General features: G+C 55.0%; 6 protein-coding genes and 1 non-coding gene across 7 annotated transcripts; 4 read left to right on the plus strand and 3 right to left on the minus strand.

Annotated features, from left to right (window-relative positions):
- Positions 1-5,835: 5,835 nt before the first annotated feature.
- Positions 5,836-5,906, minus strand: GNI_089250. The gene has a single exon. It is a non-coding gene; the product is annotated as a tRNA-Gly (tRNA).
- Positions 5,907-6,799: 893 nt separating this feature from the next.
- GNI_089260 (hypothetical protein) lies at positions 6,800-7,531 on the plus strand (the record flags this gene model as incomplete). The annotated part of the gene is made up of 1 exon (XM_011132474.1): positions 6,800-7,531. The coding sequence occupies one exon, from the start codon at positions 6,800-6,802 to the stop codon at positions 7,529-7,531; it is 732 nt and encodes a 243-aa protein (XP_011130776.1).
- A 245-nt stretch (positions 7,532-7,776) lies between these two features.
- GNI_089270 (hypothetical protein) lies at positions 7,777-9,645 on the plus strand (the record flags this gene model as incomplete). Its single annotated transcript, XM_011132475.1, has 1 exon — positions 7,777-9,645. One exon carries the CDS (start codon positions 7,777-7,779, stop codon positions 9,643-9,645), a length of 1,869 nt encoding a protein of 622 aa, XP_011130777.1.
- Positions 9,646-10,120: 475 nt separating this feature from the next.
- Positions 10,121-10,801, minus strand: GNI_089280 (Rab-related GTPase family protein; the record flags this gene model as incomplete). Its single annotated transcript, XM_011132476.1, has 4 exons — positions 10,121-10,273; positions 10,328-10,545; positions 10,584-10,619; positions 10,663-10,801. 4 exons carry the CDS (start codon positions 10,799-10,801, stop codon positions 10,121-10,123), a joined length of 546 nt encoding a protein of 181 aa, XP_011130778.1.
- Positions 10,802-10,839: 38 nt separating this feature from the next.
- GNI_089290 (hypothetical protein) lies at positions 10,840-14,721 on the plus strand (the record flags this gene model as incomplete). Its single annotated transcript, XM_011132477.1, has 2 exons — positions 10,840-11,056; positions 11,165-14,721. The coding sequence occupies 2 exons, from the start codon at positions 10,840-10,842 to the stop codon at positions 14,719-14,721; spliced, it is 3,774 nt and encodes a 1,257-aa protein (XP_011130779.1).
- Positions 14,722-14,925: 204 nt separating this feature from the next.
- Positions 14,926-16,077, minus strand: GNI_089300 (putative 3-methyladenine DNA glycosylase; the record flags this gene model as incomplete). Its single annotated transcript, XM_011132478.1, has 1 exon — positions 14,926-16,077. One exon carries the CDS (start codon positions 16,075-16,077, stop codon positions 14,926-14,928), a length of 1,152 nt encoding a protein of 383 aa, XP_011130780.1.
- Positions 16,078-16,178: 101 nt separating this feature from the next.
- Positions 16,179-20,136, plus strand: GNI_089310 (Sec7 domain protein; the record flags this gene model as incomplete). Its single annotated transcript, XM_011132479.1, has 5 exons — positions 16,179-17,646; positions 17,824-18,056; positions 18,173-18,672; positions 18,807-18,935; positions 19,026-20,136. 5 exons carry the CDS (start codon positions 16,179-16,181, stop codon positions 20,134-20,136), a joined length of 3,441 nt encoding a protein of 1,146 aa, XP_011130781.1.
- Positions 20,137-20,225: the final 89 nt, after the last annotated feature.

Consider the following 20,225-nt stretch of genomic DNA (forward strand, 5'->3'; position numbering starts at 1 on the left):
AGTACTCAAGACGCGGAAGAGAGCAGCCACCATGTTCTACTGGCCCGGACTCGCGGAGGACGTTGTGAGAGTAGTAAGAGAATGCCTGATATGTGCCCAGACTCGAACGAGAGCTCGGCTGACGCACAACGTGCCGAAGGGGAGTCTGGAGAATCCCAGCGCGATGGACACTGTAACCCTGGATCACGTAGGACCCATGCAGCTAGATGGGCAGAATTGGTGGCTCCTAGTTGCAATGGACCACGCGACGTGGTACATGGGAGCGTGGATAACGAGCACGGTCACAGCTGCGCAGACGGCTCACATCTTCTTGCGGGACTGGGTGACACCGTTCGGTGTTCCGCGAGTGGTCTTCTCATCTGCCAGCCGGTATTTCTTGACACACATCCACCGGCACTTCGAACAACCTCTCAGAAACGATTCACAGCTGCCAAGCCGTTTCACGGGGGCCATCGATCTCTCATACGCAACCCTGCACCGATCAACGGCACGAGCTTCAGGGGGGCGTTCCATGAGATGGTGGCTAGCGCGTTGGGCTGCGTCCATCTGACGACGGCCACGTATAGGCCGCAGGGCAACGGCATCAACGAAGCCTCCCACGACACCGCACATCAGCACAGGTGTGACACCGTACGAGGCCTTATTCGGAAGACCACCGTACTTCGCACGGTTGCAAGAGGTAACCGGCACAGTGAGAGGAGCAGAGCAAACAGAGCCGGCCGACACAGATGCGTGAGAGACTGCAAAAGGCCATGCTCGCAGATAGGCCGCTCGAAGAGTCGGGCGCTGATGACCTACGGGTAGTAGAAATAATAGTAGTCTCGATGGAGCCAGGGTCACAGGCAGACGCCAGGGGAGGACCGAAGACACCCGCCTGGGCGCACACCGCGTGATCGCTACCAGTGAGGATAACAGAGTTGAGAAAAACGCAGGTAGTGGCAGAAAGATGCGACGTGCCGGGGTGGACGGTCACGGCGCACAAGGACCAAGTGAGAAGGTTCAAGCTGAGCACGGAGCCACTACGATGGGTAACTCAAGAGTACGTCTCAGGGCAGCGCGAGCTGGAGGAGCGGGCAGAGAACAGGCGGGAAAAGACCGACGGTCGGCTTCCAGTTGTTATGTCTCGCCCGCCGAAGCTTTTTAATAAAATACAGAGGGAGTTAGCAACCTAGCGATGCAAGTGAGCAGAATCGACATCGAGGGCTCCTCGTACGACGCAGGCAGCACCACGTCAGTAGGGACCAGTTCGACACAACATCATTTCTCCGAAACGTTGATACCGTCTTGAACCCTTCTTCTCTCTCTTATGAGTGTTGGTCGCTGTGTCCACCACCTGGCACTTCCAACAGTTGAGACACTTTCCAGAAGGCGTCGTCTTATGGAAACATGCCGGAGGCCCTAGGGGTCATGAAAAACTGTATCCGCTTGTCAGGCTACAAAAATCAAGGAGGAGTGGCTGCTATGACCATAGTGGTACTCCAAAGAGAAGAAATTTACAATATCCGAAAAAACTCACCTGATCGACATGGAACATCTCCAGAACCGATACACTTTTGTAGCAAGCCCTCCACGGTCCTCGATGGTGTGGACTCAGAAGGATGACTTGCTGCAAAAGTGTATCGGTTCCGAAGATGTTCCATATCGATCAGTTGATCTGGCAGATGTCCGCCTCGGCCTGGCCCACGTCCGCCTCGGCCAGGTACGGATCCGTCACATACAGGTGCTCTCGGACAGTCGTGGCGTGCGATGGGGCACAGTTGAACAAGACTGTGTTGGACAAGACGACGAGCCAGGGTTATTTGTGCCGATGTACTTGCAGAACGGCGGTTCTTCGACGACACAACAACCCTGGGCAGGCGTTGGACTTCGGCCAATAGCCGCTCTCGTCGGCCGACCTCTAGAGCCCTCAGTTGTACGATCTCGACTTCACGTCTACGGTATGTGGCCAATCCGTCAGTTTCTTGCCGAATAATGGATCTTTCGCCCTTGAATTGCTTCCCCCAGAACCAGGGGCCTTCGCTCAACTCGCCGTGAGGCTTCCACTCCCACACAAGACAGCGAAACCAGGGGACCATCCCCACGTCCGGCTCCTTGAGAGCTGAATGGGGTGCAGTAAACCTTGACAGCTCGACCTACTGCGGGAGTCAAAAGTTTATACCGTCCAAAAATTCTTAAACTTAGTCGGTCGGTGGGCATCAATCGTTACGGCTCCAACAAACACACGGGGGTGACACCAGCCTCGTAACAGCCTGCTCGCCTCTCCAACCCGAACGCCCAGGTTCTTTTGGGCGTTGGTACACTGGCGTTGGTAGAGCCAAAACACTAGGCCGATGCAGCGGGTCCTTGCTAACCACGAACCTCCTTGATCTTTGTGTGCACGTACGGCGCTCCCCGTGCAGATTACGGGAAGCACTACCGTGCCGCCCCCCCCTCCCCCTCGTCTCGCCCTGCGACCCTGGTTCCATCGCTACGACCAACGCGCTCCTACGTGCAGCTCCGCAGGCTCCGCAGCATCCAGTGACCGGCCCTTGAGCAAACACGACACGCAACCTCTCCTCCTCGAGAGCCGCGCGGCGGCGCTGCCGCGTGCCCTCGTCCGGCGTCCCTCCCAGGTCCTGGAAGTGCGCGAACAACGGCTGACGCCCGTTACAACACCCCGTACGGTGTCACCCCTGAGCTAACGTGTGGCGTCGCGTTATGAGTCGTTACGACGGCTGCGAGCATGTGGCGCAGATCCCGCTGCCCCTCCTGCAAAAGAGCAGCAATGCCCTCTCGTAGCGCTTGGTGGGAGGCTTCATAGACACCGTTTCCTGGCGGCTTGTACGTCGCTGTCGTCAGGTGGTTGTACCCAGGCCACTTGCCGCGCTCTCTGAAGCTCGTGCCGTTGTCCTGAGTACGACGCGCGGAATCCCGAACGGCACTACCCGCTTTAGAACACCTCGACAGTCTGTTGTGTGGTCAACAGGCTCGTGACCTACGCCCCCAGGTACCGTGTGGCATGGTCAACGACCACCAGCAGCCACCAACTTCTGCCTTCCAGGTGGAGCGGCCTCATGTGATCCAACGGTGCGCGTCTCGCAACCGGCGTAGGCGCCCTCGGTTGCTGTGGGTCTTCTCGGATCACGTCATCAATCTCTTCGTTGATGAACTTTTGGGCTACACGTAGGACAACACGCACCCAGCGGTTTTCATTCCCGGCAACCGCAACAAGAGGTCCATGCTTAGGTCTATGCGAGTCAGCCCCTGGTGCGCTCCAAGTCTTCCCGGGTGGAACCTCACATGTGCCTCACATGTGGAACCTCCCACGTGGGACATTACACGAAGACCAGTCCCGTGACGTGGTGGTGCTTGATCCCTGACAGGTTTGACCCAGTTCCTTCTCTGGGGCCTTCAGCTTGCCTTCCTTCAATGCTGGTAGGCACGGCATAATACGCGGTAGATTAGGTCGGTAGTCGGTGCGAACGCGTGCTGGAGCCGTGTGGGAGGTCGCCCTTTCCGAACTCTCTCTTTGGCGCAATCGTCATCTTACCAACACGCTGGTTACGGACCTACGGCGCCCGGAAGTATCCCCTCGTTTCGGAAGTATCCTTCCCTCTCGGGAGGACAGCTCCTCCCTGTTCCTGGAGCATGCCCGGAACATGCCTCCTTCCTCCCATACCCTCGGGACATAACGGTGTCCTATGAGACCACATGTAGTATGCTCGACAGGGCAATTTCGCCCGGTCCCTCGTGCGCAGCTGAAAATAAATGGTCATTATTCCTCCCTTATCTTCTTCTTGCATCTGAAAACCTTCACCAAGCATATATTCTTCTTCTCATCGAGCAAACAGAATATTCATGTTGGAGCGCAACATAAAATTCTCTAATTTCATCAAATTTTATACCTGGAAGATTGACCAATTTTGACAATTCATCCAAGGGCTTGTCTGCTTTATTTTCCATACAATACCTTTTGGCTTAATGGATTGGATATTGGATTTTCTTAGTCCATGTCCTTCTGTACAACAACACAATTCCTTTTTGTGAGGGTTCCGTGGAACTCCCAGACCCGTTTGGGCTAGGCCATCGAGTTCCGCGGTACGCCATCGCGTTCCGCGGTACGCCCTCGCGTTCCGTAATACTCCTAGACTCGTTTGCACCCCGAACAAGCCAGTAAGGATATGCGGCAACCGCGCCCCTTTAAACAACGTACTCAAGGGCAATGGCTATCCACGGATGACACGTTCGTGTCAATATTCAAAACACTCTGCATCGGATCACCACCGGCATTTACTTCACGAAGATTGATCTTACGAAATCCTTTTGGCAGATTCCTTTGGAGAAGTTTGCTTCCGTTTATGTCGATGACGTTGCCGTCATTGGTGACACGATACAGGAGCCTTACACCGTACACCTTTCACTCTCACTCCAGCAGAAATACACGTCTGCAAAGTGGTGAAGGACCTCGTCGCTGACCTTCCGAAGCTTCACCCCTGAAGCGTGGATAGTCCATTAGCCCCGGACACAGATACTTCGCAACGGAGTATCGGGACCTGCCCATATATTGCCAAGGATGAGACGATCCATCCTCGCATTCTTTGCCTCTAACGCCTTCTCGAAAAGGAGACCCATTGGTCCGTCCAAGAACTAGAACCATATGCCATCATCTAGCCCAACATTTCCTTCCGTTGATTATCGGCAGAAACCTAACTGTTCGGACGGATCATCAATCCCTGCAGTGGATGAGGAAAGCAGAGAAAGGAAAATTGGCGCGATGGAGCATCATGCTTGACGAATATGAAGCGAAATCATTTTCAGACGAGGCTCACTGGACCAAGCGGCTGACTACCTGAGCAGACCCCCACATGATGACCAGCTAGGAGACGTGACGACAAATTTCATCCGTTTCAAAATCTTGGTACACCTGACCCGTTAGGGCCAGGATCGAGCTCAGAACAGGTCGTGCTTGCGAACCTAGCTGAGGGAAACAGTGATCCTGATGGAAGTAGCGATCCTTACGATGCCCTTCCATCTGTTGACAACCCAACACTATCCCTGCCTGAACCCGGACACCGGATCCTAGACCTCCAGCCCATTGCAGAACACACGTGTCGACACGGATGTCTATAGGATTTTTGTACCCGTCGCGTCGCGTTGCGCGCCACGCTGTTGGAAGAGCTCCACACACCCCATGGCGCGGAAACATAATCTCTACACACATTCGTCCTTGACTACTATGGACCCTTTATGAATAAGTGAGTCGAACCAGCACAGAAAAATACATAATAATACATGGTATCTGCGCTTCAAGATCTGGGTAGTCAACATCGTTTCACGGACAGACTCTGGTACGCTATTCGAATTCCTGACTCGGCGCTGGTTCACGTATTACGCTATTCCAAAACGTATCATTAGCGACAACGGGTCCGCGTTCGTTGCCGACTATTGCTGGTTTTTAGGAGGAGTCCATGTTACGCTGGAAATGGTTGATGGTAACGGCATCCAATGGTTGCACCACGCCCCCTACCATCCCACCGCAAAAGATCCGATTGAAATTTTGAACCTCCGGTTAAACCAATGGTTCCACAGGGAGTCGCCTCTAACCAGCAAAGACAAGATGGAACGTCTGAGATTGTTTGTGGGGCAATACAACATATTCCCGAACATGAGACATTAGGTATCTCACCAGAAAGGTATCTTTTCGGCCTCCAACACAGTGTACGTACTCAAAGCGACGGATGTACATCAAAGAGAGATGGAAGCATTACGCAAAAAGGCCGCTGCGAACCAAGACAACGTCAGAGCAGAAATGGATAAAAAACGCGTCACCGAGATAGATATCCGGAAACGGAAAAATGCGTCTGCCGGGAATCGAACCCGGGTCGCCTCGATGGCAACGAGGCATTCTACCACTAGACCACAAACGCGAAAGCGTTGAATTGATTGTTGTAGTTACTCGCTGCGTTGCTCATGAATGCAAATGCCGTATCAGGTTCTCTTCTCGTGTAAGAAAAGAAAATCTTAGTTGTCGTGCGGGGCGGCGGGTTGTCGTGAGGTGAGGTGGCGGCGGCATTGATGAATGAACTCGAACTAGCTGATGACGGATTGGCGTTGAATGCGACTGAAAGCTTCTCGTTGTGTGCGACTGAAAGCTTCTCGTTGTGTAAAAACAAAAAAACTCTTTAATCGACGTTCTGTGTGCGACGTGATGCCCAAAGTCGTACACGCAGACAATCCAATACCCGCAGGGCTAAGTGGTCACACGACTCAGGCACTCGTTTCTTCTTGAGACTCGAAGTGCGAGGAATTACGGATGTGTCGGAGTCGCGAATACAAGCAAGAGTAAGATGAATTTTAGGTTCGATGAAATTGAACCCAATCTGCAGCCCGGAGGACGAAGTTGATATCCTCAAGGACAGGAGTAACTGGATGTTTAGATTATTATGTCATACCGCACCCCTCTCTCTACGTCTTCCGCAAGTCCGGGCCAGTAGAACACGCTCGCTACTATGCACCAGTGGACACGCAGTAGTACTGAAGACACGAAATATAGTGGAAGTTCAATAGCACTTTCGGGAGCCATTAACACAGCTATGTCGTCGTCAACTGCGCTTCGAGAGTTTTCGGTACTCTCGACGTCGTGCAGCAAACAGCAGACTTGACTCCACTCACTCCGGCGCAGCCTGGTGTAACCCTGGCTCATCTCCCAGGAAAGCATTCGCCGGGCTTTCACGTCATCTTGTTTGCCTTTGCGAACGTCAACCGCTAGCCTCTAACCGGAGAATAAATTAGCCGGGGATATTTTTATTTTGTTTTTGAAATGAAAGGAGGGCGATCGTCCGAAAACAAGTTGACAGGCGAGGCATTACTGGCTTGGGGCATGGCCATGATGGGTTGTGCGGACCGCAACGGCAGGGACGTGCCATTTAAGGCGGACGTGGAGGACGTGATGGTGGGCAGCGAGTGCGTCGGCTGCGGGAGGGTCGGCAAGAGTGTCGGCGAGAAGGGTGTGGCTGAGCTGACGCCGGACGAAGTGAAGGACATGTACTGCGAACTCCCGGTGTTCCTAAGTTGCGGCCGCGTTTCGTTCAGGTTATACCTGGCGATCGCGATTGAAGTGGTCACTGATTTGATTGCTACGCATCGCAGCAAGGGGGGTTCGATTCCCTTAGTCAAAACGCTCAGCCAAATAATACTTCCCATGCAGATTCCCGTGGACCCGGTTGATGTGATCAAAGACAAGGTCGTGGCCAACACCCTCTCTCTCCGAACGAGGCCTCAGTTATACTTCACAACAGACGCCCTGAAAACCACGGCCAGAACGATTGAAAAAATTGAGCCACAAGTCGGTGTCTCCAAGGGTGAATCCCTGTCCAAGGAGGACAAGGATGCCATCCGCAAGGCCGTTGGAGCCGAGGACGTGAAAAATTATGAGGACTGGAGGCAAGACCTTCTTGCCGTGTACCGCAAAATCTTCAAGACCGAGTACACGACGCAAACCTTTGTGAACCACAAGGCCCGTAACGAATTGGCTTGGATGATTTCCAGCTGACTCCAGACCAGCTTTTTTTAACGACTAATCTGGCCTGTCTTTTTTATCTGGTCTTAGCTCTCTGAGCAACACAACGGAGGCCTCCCAACACACCGAACCAAGCCAATTCCAGACCTTCACATAATTAGCCCGCCTGTGACCAAGTGCCGCCGCCGTCAGCCATTTTCACAATTTATTTCCCTTGCTGCCGCGGGCCGCCTGCGATCGGAATATTACCCCGGAAAGATATTTGAAAAATAATTCCGATGAAGCCCGTGGCTTCTCAGAAAAGAGCGGCCCGCGCACTGGCGGTGCTTGGCTTGGCCTTGAGTGGCGCCTCCCCCTTGTTGCCTCCTCCTGAAGGGCTGGACCCGGGAGTCGTTGATCCGGCGGCTCAGGAGCCGGCGGCTCAGGAGACGGCGGCGTATGTGTTGGAAGGGTTGTCGGAGGGAGATCGGCAGTTAGAGGAGTCGTCGTTGGCGGAGTCTGCGTTGCGGTTGCCGCGGCGGACGGGGTATGCGGCGCCGTCGGCTTCGTTGGACGACGGGACGTTGCGGTGCATTCCGGCGGAATATGTGGCGGCGTACGACGCGCGCACAGCTGCGTTGTTGGCCGTGGCTCGGCACGGCGCGGTGATGCCGCTGGTTGTGGAGCGTGTGGGGGCGGCCGTACGCGCCCTGGCAATGGTCGGCGGTGTAGTGGCTGCCTGTAACAACGGTCCGCAAGTCCTGCTGCCGGGAGTGGACGGGTTGACGTGGCAGGCCACGGCGGACGACGCTGCCCTCGGCTTTGCCCAACTCGTCTCGCCCGAGCTGCTCCGGGCAGCCAAAAAGGTATTGTCTAACCTCAAGGCGCGCGCAACCGGCTTCCAAATCCTCGCCGACGCGCTCAATCGTCAAGACCTTAACCATGTTGAAGACCTCGTCACACTCCTCGCACGTGGCCAACGCGTCCCGAGACCCAGCACTGATCTTGACGGCTTCGGCGCGGGCCTGGACATTTTCGAACGCCTCGCCGAACACGCACAGCTTCCGGAGGACACACGCGGCGACCTGGAGTCGATTCTCGGCAGGGAGGAGCTGGACGGCGGCCCTGAGTCGGGCGGTGCTGAACCGGGCGGCGACGACCAACGGGCCGATGCTGAGTTGGGCGGCGGCGACCAGCAGATCGGCGATGGACCCAGACGACTGCCCCCGTCGGGTCCGCTGCCCGCGGACTATGGGGTGGCGATGACTCCGGAGGTGCAGCAGGCGGCGGAGAAGCTGGCGGCCTTCAATCAGACGGTGTTGCGGCTGAAACCGAGTGCTCCGTCTTTTGCAGCGGTGCAGTTGCTGTACGGGTGCGACAAGGCGTACCACAACGAGTTGCTGTCGCCGGACCCGGCTTTGGCGGAGCTGGCTGCAGCGATTCCGGCGTTGGCGGCGGCGCACGACGTGTTCGACCGTCTGGCGGTGGAGGTGATCGCGGGACTGGGGCGGCAACGGACAGTGCGCGAACGCGCGATTCCAAGCCTGGACCAGGAGCCGGTGCAGGCGTCACAGGCGCGTTCAGTGTCGCCGGAGCATTTGCAGCGTTATTGGTACACGTGTGTGCTAAGTAATTTGGGCGCAAGGATTTACGAACAACATCCGTCACTCGCCGTTGGCCGACCCGACCGGGCACCCAACCGGTACATCAAGTGCTTCTGGGCCACCGAGGCCATCCGGAACTGGATCTGCCCCCGGTCCAGACAACCCGTCCGAGACTACCACGTACTACGCGCTTTTGCCGCCGCTGAAGAACTCAAAAAATACCGAAGTGAATGGTACAAGTTTAAGGCCGGCTTCAACGTGTCATATCCCACACGTGACTTCTTTGGCAACGCCTCAGACCAAACAGCAGCTGCAGTGGCTATGATCTGCCACCCCAGCAAATATGTCGTTAATGTCAGCAATCATTCCGAACCCAAATGGATTCTGTGGGAAGACCACCCTCACTACACCACACAAGACACCTCCGACCTAGTTATCATCAAACAAAAAAGCGCACCCCGTAAAGAAGATGAGGAATGGGAACGATACCTCGAAAGAACCCTCCCACTGGACAGAACGGCCCGAAGATATACCAATGAGAAACCCAAAATCAGGGTGATATAAAATCAACCACACCAAGACTCGGCAATGAGACTCGACAACGACAATACTTGGGTCTTTTTCGCGAAGGGGTATTTTGCGAAAGAGTGGTAGTAGTAATCGGACATATAGACCCGGACACATAAACTCAACGATATATATAGTGTGAAAAGACGATCCGTTCACAATAGACGTCTACCATACCGGTTCCGTCGCAGACTCACAGGCCACTATTTTTCCTGCTTTCGTCAACCTCTTTTAACGGCTGTAATTCTTGCATGTTGGTTCTGAGCCGCCCACTCCGAGCCGCCCACTCTGAGATGCCCGCTGTGGGATGCTCACTCTGAGATGCCCGCTGTGGGATGCCCGCTAACAATTGCAAAATCCTCCGTTGTCTTCATCGTGCTTCTGTTCCAGGTTAAGCGCACGGGAGGCCCCCTGTTTGGTTGAGATGTCTTTCTCATGAATCTGGCAAGCAATGAAATTAATGAAGACGATGCTAGCGATGCGAGATTACCTTGTGCACGAGCTCGTCAAATGCGAGTTCAATTCCCTCACTGGTCTTGGCGCTTGTCTCAACAAATAACATCTGATGAGCCATGGCGAATTCTCGGCCTTCTTCTGTGCTAACAAAATTGGACGAGTTCCGTCTCTGTAAAGAAAGGGCATCAGGACGGGGTCTCCTTGGGGTGGTGGTCAGCCTTACTGTGTCTATTTTGTTACCGATAACACAGAGCACGGGGTTGGTGGTGTTACAGTGCTTCTGGATTTCCTTCATCCAACCGTCTAGACTTGCGAAGGAATCTCGGTCGCTAACATCGTACATGAGAATTACGCCTTGCGCACCTTTGTAGTAGCTGCTGGTAAGTCCCCGGAAGCGCTCTTGGCCCGCAGTGTCCCAAACGGCAAGTTTATACGTCTTTTCTACAACCAAACTAACTAGTTATCTGGTAGGTACCTACTGCCGATAGTTTCATACTTAATCCTGAAGTCGACTCCTAGGGGGGGAGCTATCATTTAGTCGGGGGAGGGAAGACGTACCGATGGTGGCTAGCAGTCCTTCGTCGAAATTCTCGCCGACGTATCGCAGCAAACAGCTCGACTTCCCGACACCGCTGTTTCCGATCAGAAGCAGCTTTATGATCGCATCGTAGGACCGCCCGGAATCTGCCACGGTCATTTTTATTAACGAGCAGTCCACCATGCATATTTCCCAGCATGGAGGGAAGTGATCTGGTTTGCGGCTATTCAGGGAGATGTAGGCTGTTGCAGCACTATATGAGTAAGCCCCGACTCGACCGCCTCACAATAGGCTGCGTCCCCACCTTTGTTTGCGTCCCAACCTTTGTTTGCGCCCCAACCTTTGTTTGCGCCCCAACCTTTGTTTGCGCCCCAACCTTGTTTGCGCCCCAACCTTTGTTTGCGCCCCAACCTTGTTTGCGCCCCCTCACTATGACCCCAAGTTCTTCTCTCTAACCACTCGGTCTCCTACCTCTAGTTCTCTCCCTCCATTTGTGGTGCTCGACCATTTGTGTATGCGCAGACTATTACCAGTCATCTGCGTCGGGTCTGGGCGGGGCGTTGACTGACTGGCAGCGTGCCCACGGGTACCACAGCGATGCGGCGAGGGCCTTGTTGCGACTCCTGATTCCGTTGCTGAACTACATCGACAAGGAAGAGCAGAAAGACGTGGGTACGAATCCGGCCACACGCATTTCGCAGGAAGTCTTAAACCAAGTCCTTGGCCACTTTACACTGCTGCTCAAGGCGGTGGAACGCCAGGTCGCCGCCGCCCAGAGCCTCAGCGCGAAGCAGCTCTGTGTCGTCTACCGCAAGGTGACCCTCATGCTGTACGCGCTCATTGCCGTGTGCGACGTGCGAGAAATACAATCCACCATCCACAACCTGCTCAAGACCTCCTGTCTGCTGCTGCAGAAACTCCAAATTTACAAAGGAAACCCCGAAAGCGAGTTTCGCAACCCTGAAAACGAATTCCGAATGTCTGAGACGGAACTCCGCAACCCGGACAGTAGGACCGACTACCGACACAGCATAGATATCGCCGGCACCCGCCAAGACGGGGTCTGTCCAGACAACGTCCGCCTAGACGGGGCCGGCGCCGGCCACGTACAACGTTCCAGTGGCAGCCAGGGCAGTCGCCAAGGCAGCAGACAGCGACTAGCGTCGCCCTACCTGCATAGCTCGCCAGTCGACCACCCACGTGCGCACGCCGCTGCCACGTTTAACGACCATGGCCACGCGCTATCCGGGCGCCTCGGCTCGGGCGGTCACCTCAGCTCGGGCGGACCGGCCCGACTGGGGCGAGACAGACAGGGCTTTTACAGGGGCCAAACGCCCGAGGGCTGTAGCCAGGACGGACGGTTGCAAGAGGGGCGGTTACAAGAAGTATCTGGTCCGGGTTTGATGGCGTTGTTTAGCAGCAGCAATTCGTCTTCAGAGACGTTCAGCACGAGTTCCTCGTCTGTGCGTCGGGCGGCGGCGGCCGTGTCCGCGGCGGTTCCGGAGGTGCCGCAGGCGATTGGGTGCGCGTGCTGCTTGTTACGCTCGATAATTGAGCACTCGTTGGTGAGTCACCACGATGCGAATTCAGTAGAGGTGGAGGCAGGAGAGGTGACGGAGCCGGTGCGGATGCCAATGGCGGCTGACATGAAGCGGAAGGCGTTGGTAATTTTGCGCACCTGGATCAACACCTGTATTTTCGGACTGAAGACTGGGTCTGGACTGAAGAGCGGGTCTCAGCTCAACGCGACGGCGGCTAGGTCCGGAAACAATGTTGCGACGGCGGTACGGCCTCCCCCCGTGAGTGGCCGGACTTTGGTTTCTCGGCCGGCGGCCGGCGTTACGGGGTCGGAGCATGGTTGTGTGGAGCATCGGACGGGGGTGATGCTTTCCGGCGTGGGGCAACCGAATAGCGTGTTTGTGGATGCGTTGGTGGTGTCTGTGGACGCGCCGCTATTGAGTTCAATTTACTTCGGTGGACGTACGGACAAATTGTTTGCGGCATCGCTCAAGGCCGTGTTGGGGATGATGAATGGACGAACAATAGCGAGTGGCGCGTTTGTGGAAGCAACACAGTCGTGTGTGGCATTGACACAGCTGACGAAGTCATGTCTATTATTAGTCAACCGTATTTTCATTGGGGGCTTCGGTTCGGCCTCCATTCCTGTACGTTTGTTGGCAGCTTCGATGGCGAGCATTGCGACGGGGACATTGCACCGACCGCGGGCGGTAGAGACTGTGTTATGTTCAATAAGTCCGTTGCCATGTCCGATGGACCCGAAGTGTGCGCAGAAGGTGCTCAAGACCGCGTTGCGAGGTCTTTTTCCCGTGGGTTGGGCAAATGATCAGCGCATGAATTCGAAGGAAGGCACTACACCTGGTTGGTACTATCTAGATGAGAACCGGACCTGCGCCAAGTTCCGAGTGCACTGGCACGAAGCCTACTGCTCCGAGACCCGCCGCTGCCATGAGGCACCCACTATCCATAACCTCCTCAGCTTCCTCAGCAAAGCCGCCAACGATCCCACACGGTCCTTCGCTCCCTACCTCACCTCCAAGGTCTACCACACACCCCTCACCATGGAGGTCAAACCTGACGGCTGTCTCAGCTTCACCACGAACAGCCTGGATATCGTACTCATCCTCCAAAGCCCACAATTCCTTAGCCTCGCCATCCAAAGCTACCTCTATGAACCCTCCGCCGAACTCGAAAGCCTCATACTCTTCGCTCTCCTCGCACCTCTCATCTCCAGGCTCGCCCCCGACCCTTCGGCCACCGTCCTACTTGCCGCCCTCCACTCCCTAGCTCTCGCCATGGAACCTGGCTCCGTTTCCAAACCCATTCTCGAACACAATCCTACCGTAGCCGGGGCGGGCAACACCGTCGCCGGGGCGGGCAACAACGCCTCCGGACCCACAGCGTCCGGCTCCAATTCCGGCGCGGGGACGAAGAACTTGGTCTCCGTACCGCTGCACAGGATTCTACAGTTGTTCGACCGCGGTTCAGCGAGATATCGGCAAGGCCTTTCTTGGGAATCCTCCGCCGGCGCCAGTCCCCCACTGTCACCGCGGGGACAGATCCCGAACGTCAAGCTGCGTCCGATACTTGATCCAATCTTCGCCGTCTCCGACAAACCGCTGCTAATCGTCCGCGAATGCGCCAATGCGATGGCCGAGAAGGGCGATGCCGTCATCTTCCACCTCCGCAAGATCCGCAACTACGTTGACGCCGTCTACAACGAGTGGGGAGACCGTAAAGCCAACTTCTTGAACGAGGCCAAGGACACGGAAGGTCCGCGGGTGGAGAGTCAACAAGGGGAGAGTCAACGAGTGGAGAGTCAACGAGTGGAGAGTCAACGAGTGGAGAGTCAACGAGTGGAGAGTCAACGAGTGGAGAGTCAACGAGTGGAGAGTCAACGAGTGGAGAGTCAACGAGTGGAGAGTCAACGAGTGGAGAGTCAACAAGTGGAGAGTCAACAAGTGGAGAGTCAACGAGGGGAAGGAGGCGACTCTCAGCGACCCGAGACCCCAAGAACGGGCGACAACCGGCCGATGGCAGGCCGGAGCTGTTGGAGCGACGCGGAGGTCCAGGAAGTGCTGAACTTTAGTCTCACGGTGTTGTTGCACCGATACTTGATTCTTACGTTGGAAAAAATTCCGCATGCGACCTTCCAGCGATACGCCTCCAACGAGGCCGTGTCGACCAAAGTGATGGGCAACGGCGCCGGCGTGGATGTCGTGGAGCTGTTAGACTGCGTGCGAGACAAGAACCTGAAGCAACAGCTGAGCATTCGCTGGCTCACTCAGACATTTAACAACCTCCCGGCGCGACCTGGACGACCGCTGGTCAATTACGCACAAGTCAGCGCCTCCATTCGACTAAACGAACGTGTTCTCGCGAACTGGAACAAAACCACCAAAAGGTACTCCAACATCATGCAGTCAGGCGAAATAGAGTACCTTCATAAATGCCGCTCATGGCTGCACTTCTTCCTCGTTGGCGCCCCGGCCCTCGACAACCTAGATGACCCTGACGTCGTCGTTTTCACCAAAGACGTCAAACTGCCTTCCACCAACTAATGCCGTCCAATTAATGCCTTCCCCATTTAACAGACTCGGCACTACCCAATACCCCCCTAACAGACTCGGTACTGTCCAACGTAACCCCCCCCCCGTTGGCGAACCAAACTGAGTGAACAAAAAACACCACTCTTTCTGGACACCCCATTCACTAAAACACACTCCCAAGTGAACCTCTTTTTGGTGCAGCCCAATTCTGCCTTATTAATGTTTGGCGGAGTGCCTGCAAACATAAGGCGAGTCTTCATAAAAAAACCGCCAAGCAACATCAGTGGCGACACTAATACCAATCCGACCTGAACTAGCTATCGGTCGCAATGCCTCGTTGGGGGAATCCGGTGGAACAATGTGCAGAGAGCTGGTTTCGTCAAGAAGGTCAGTCATGTTGAACGTTAGGTCTAGCAGCAAAGCGCGAGCGACATTCCCAGGGCCCTTGGTTAGATTATATATTGCTTTGTGGTCGGCTTTCTTTGACTGAGGCTCGGACTTTTTCTTCACTGCCCTTTTCTTCACCGACACCGGATTTTTCGCCGACTCTGGGGGTGGCTTGGGGGGTGTGGCCTCCAGTCGCTTCCTTGCTGACGTCTTTTCCATAGGCGCCCTGTGCAGCTTGATCCGATCTAAGCCATCCAACGGTTCTATCGCGCGGATCAGCACAGCGCTGCCCATTTCTGAACCCGTGACATTAAGGCACATGTGTACGCCATAGATCATATACACGTACGCTAAACCCATACCAGAGAACATCGGCTTGTTTCTGGGTGTAAGCCCTTTGAAAGAGTGAGATGCGGGGTCAGAGATAGCGTAATATTCCGTCTCGACAATGCGGCCTCTAATGGTCCATGGCTCGCCAGTGTTCTCGTCAATTCCTCGCCGGACGATGACACATCCCAGGAGACCGACGGCGCATTCCGGCCCCGTACATTCCAAGATGTCTCTCACAGCAAGGACTGTTTTGGGTGTCCTTACACATTCCTTTTCCGACGAAACATCACCAAGGGCCAACTCTGGAACCTGTTCGGTCAGCTCCGAAGGTGGCAAATCTCCGTCCGCCGCTGCTGCATCCACCGATGCATCCACCGATGCATCCGCCGATGTGTCAGCGAGGGAAACATCCGTTTCAGGGGTGCCTGGCAAGATCATCGGATCACATATTGTTGTTGTGCGAGCGGCTAGAACATTTATGTTTCCTGAACTGCTAGTTGCCTTTGAACCAGCACAGTGGTTTTCGTCTATTTCTGCGGGGTCCTGAGCCGTGACCTGATCCTGAGCTATGACCTGAGCCTGAGCTCCGACTCCAGCATCTGGTCGCTCCTTAGCTGCGTACGATTCTATTATACCCAAGGCAGTATCCATAGTTAATGCATGCGGTTCCCGCAACAGAAAAGTACTGCGTGGCGTCATTCGGGCTCGACCATTTAAAATGTCCTGGGGCCAAAATCGATTCGGAGTAATGGATGGAGTACTTTCGTTCCCGACGAGACATAATCTGTGCTAATGTCAAATCGCTGCTATCCCTCGGCTTTCAAGATCATGATTTTGGTTGTGCGGCAACTGGCTGTATAGTACGCGACTTGGGCCGCGATGTTTGGAGCTTGAAGGAACTTACTGACTCTTTTCAGCGAACACCCAAACTGAGTCGGAACAAAAGTTACCACCGCTTTACCATCCATGATCTGGGCTGCACGGACTATAAGACTTTAGTACTGAAGAGACCAACCAACACCGCTATTTTAGACTATTGCTCCGACTATGGAGCTCTAAGCGAAAAGGGACTGCTACCCAGCGCTAAACATCATGCCTTTATCGCCCTTTTGAACTCGTACCGCTCGCACTTTGATTCGCTTGTGACCTTCCTCAAGGAGTTGCCGAACAGCGAGTTAATTTGGCTGTTTTGCCAAGAGGGGGATCTCCAGCGCACACGTGTGTGCAACGCAAATTATACCGCGCACTGGAATTTCGACAAAGTGCCGGTGAGCGATATTCAGTATTCGCCCACCGATAGCAACAGCACGACCAGCAGTTTGGTCACCGGGACCCCAACTTTTACAGGAAAACTACTTGTTCTCTACGTCAACACCTTCATTGAGGCGTTCTGTGCCTGTATTGACGCGTTCAATCATGACCCAGAAAGGGGACTGAAAGCGCTGGAGGTTCTTGGTGTTCTTCAACAGCAGGAGCCCCAGACAAGTCGACCCCAAGTGGGTCGATCTCAAATAGGTCGGCCTGCGGTTGCCAGGCCAACAAAGCAAAAGGGACAGCGGGAATTGGCATCGGCCCCGCCAACGGGGCAGTTGCCGCAGACGGGACAGTTGCCGGAAGAAGATGGCAGGAGAAACAATGAAACGCGAAATAGGCGTAAGACTCTCAATGTTGACAAGTACCTCACCGTGAAGCTCAAGTTCAACTCTCCGTCTCGTCCTCGGCTGATGGACGACGTGGATACCTTGTTAGTGCCAATTGCTTCGTACGAGATGCAGGTGGCCTACTTTATGATCTCGACTCCGTGTTTGTACCCTAATTCGGTTCATTCCTGCTGTTCAAAAAACCCTACCATTCTGCGACACTTCGCCAACCTCTTCGACTTCGTGGACCTGGACCTCGCCACCGCGCTCCGGTTTTTTACCAGCCACTACTTGCTGACTGGCGAGTCGCAGGACGTGTACGCAGCCATCGAAGCCTTCGGCCGCAGTTACGCGGGCACAATCATCCGCGAGGCCTATGCCCGATCCAATCACGCCCACGGCTTGTTCGGAAGTCTTGAAGAAAAAGTGGATCTGTCGGCGCTGCTGGAGAACCATTCTCTGCTCGCCCAGGAGAAGCACGGATCCATAAGCCTTTTCCAGTGGGCCAGAAAGAGGCGATCGAGCCGACAAATGGAAAGGAAGAGTCCACGAATGCTCATGTCGCGACTGCGAAAACAACGTAATCCAGCTTAGGGATCTTTCCTTTGGGGGGACCGTGAGGAGACCGTGGGGGAGACCTATGACCCTTGTGTGTGTGGGGGGACCTTTATCTCTAGGGGGAGATTTAGCCTTTGTTTATGGGGTCACCTTGCGCCTTGCGGAAATCGCACTGCGGGGTCACCTCGAACCTGTTTAGAGGAGCTGATAGGTGGCCAGGAGCTGGAGGCGCTGGAGGACACGGTGATTGCGGTGTCGTACGCTTTGTTGATGGTGCACACGTCGCGTAAGTTGAAGTTGATGGACGTTGCGGAGTTTCGGAGCATGACGCACAAAGCCGCCGCCATTCCACTGAGCGACCAGTTCCTGGACAATATTTACCAGAACGTGCTGCACTATCCGCTCCAGTACCTACTGAATCCCTTGCTTCAGGTAAGTCCCACCACTCCGTCTTATCACTGCGTCCTACCACCGTCCCAAACCTAGGAACCGCCGCCACCTGTTTGTGAAGGGGGGGGAGGGGTCTCTAGAGGAGTGTGTTGATGCAGTATGGTCCGCGGTATGTGGATGCCTTGCGGCATGTGCCGAACGAGAACGACTCCCGGGGTGGCGGAGTCATGTGTTACCGTTTGCGTGACGCTCACCGGTACCATCGGCGAGCGTTGACGGTTTCGGGGGGTGTGTTGCACATTTGTAACGCGAAAGGGTCGGGGCACAAGGTTGACGACTCCTCGAAGCATTCCCTCTCGGTCTCCAACCTGGTGGGCGTGGCGTTGCTGACGGAGGAGCGCATGGCTCGACTTGCGCCGGGGACCGTAGGCAAGTTAGCCGCCGCCCCACGGCACATGGTCCTGCAACTCATCAAGGCGGATCTCAAGGAAGAAACCTTCATCGTTGAAGATTACAGCACACAGACAAGCGCCATCATCAAGCTCTTGGCCGCGCTCCAGAAACTTGTACAGATGAATAAAACCACACTTAGCAAGATCAACGTCCAAAACCAAATCAAAACTATCTGCCTCCTCCATCTACACAGACGGGACATTGAGTAACCACCCACCTGTGCTGTTCCCCATCTGTGCTGCTCACCATCTGTGCTGCTCACCATCTGTGCTGCTCACCATCTGTGCTGCTCACCATCTGTGCTGCTCACCATCTGTCACACAATGTCGCCTTGCGCAGTGGCACCAAGGACGACTACCTGAAGATGTTGAACGCGTTGCGCTACAACGCAGACATGCCCCTGGCCACAGAGATCTTCACCAAGATCCAGGCAAAGGGACGGCTGACGGTGCTACCCACTCCCTGGCAGTAAGCAACTCCCCCTCAGCTTGCAGTCCCCGTCCCCGCAGTGCACAGGGCCGCAGCGCACTTTCCCCCCAGCGTACAGTTTGTCGGTAGCTACATGTATTGGGTGGGTTGCATGAAGAATCGGTGCGAGGGAGACGCGGGCTATGCGACAAGTCAGGCGACGACGGACAACTTGCTGCAGCACTTGATGAGTTGGCGGCAACAGGCGTTGACGGATGACCGGCGTTTGGCGTTGTTGAGTACGGCTGACTGGGACGTGCAGACGCGGACGAGTATGGGGTTGTTGATGCTAATGCCGGCGGGGGCTTTGGCGGTCTCGAAAGCGGGTCGGCACCACCTGCGGGAGCGTGAGTTGGCCGTAGTACATCTAACCCACGGCTCGGTCATGGTGCAAGGCGCGACGGCAGTGTTTCCAACTACGGACTTGAGTAGTTTGGTGAAAATCACGGACCAGGGCATGCTGGTCTGTATAAGTCCCTACAACGACATCGTGGCCGACTCTGGGGTTATTTCTCGGCGACCAGTTTCGCAGACGCCTACCAACAACAAGCTTAGCGATAAACTCAGCTTCCTTACCGAGCTGGCCCACGGGGTCTCGGAAAAGGTTTGCAGCAATAACGAAAATGGCCAGTACCCCAGACAGTTCGCCGACGAAAGCATTCCGAGCTGTGGACCCGCGCCTCTGTGCGTTGTAATTGCCGCCCAATTGCTTCTCTACTTCCACGATCAGAAGATCCTCACCGACCCCGGACTTCCAGACATCTATCTTGCCACCTGGCTCATAGCCACTCTGGATTACAAAAACCCCGTAGACCTCCGCTTGATCATTTCCTTCTTCGTGTACCGCACCCGTCTGTTGCGCAACTACCCCCTCAACTCGTGCAACCTGCAAACCATCATGAAGGCTACCTTCCCCGTCACCGTCGACACATGGACTCTGCTCAACGTCGACTACGAAACCACCTTCGATCGCTGGAAAAACGCACTTTTTGTGTGCGCCATACCTTTGACCGGTTTGTGCCAAACGTGGAACGACCTGCTAGAAGGCAAAGTCACGTACATCGACCTTATCAGAAAGCTCGTCAAAGCCCTCACACTCAACGACAGCGTGTGCTCCGCTAGAGGATACTCCGACCTAAGACGGAACGTTGAGGCCATATTCTGGAACGCCGCTTCGGCTGGACATTCTGCGACCTCTTAGGGTGGTATCGAGCGGTTGATCAACCCCACAGTTGATTAATTCTGTTGATAGTCAAGTATGAGGGTTTACTGGGGTCAGGATTGTTATTG

Source organism: Gregarina niphandrodes (assembly GCF_000223845.1).
Source record: "Gregarina niphandrodes unplaced genomic scaffold scaffold00017, whole genome shotgun sequence".
In the NCBI taxonomy this organism is placed as follows: Eukaryota; Apicomplexa; class Conoidasida; order Eugregarinorida; family Gregarinidae; genus Gregarina; species Gregarina niphandrodes.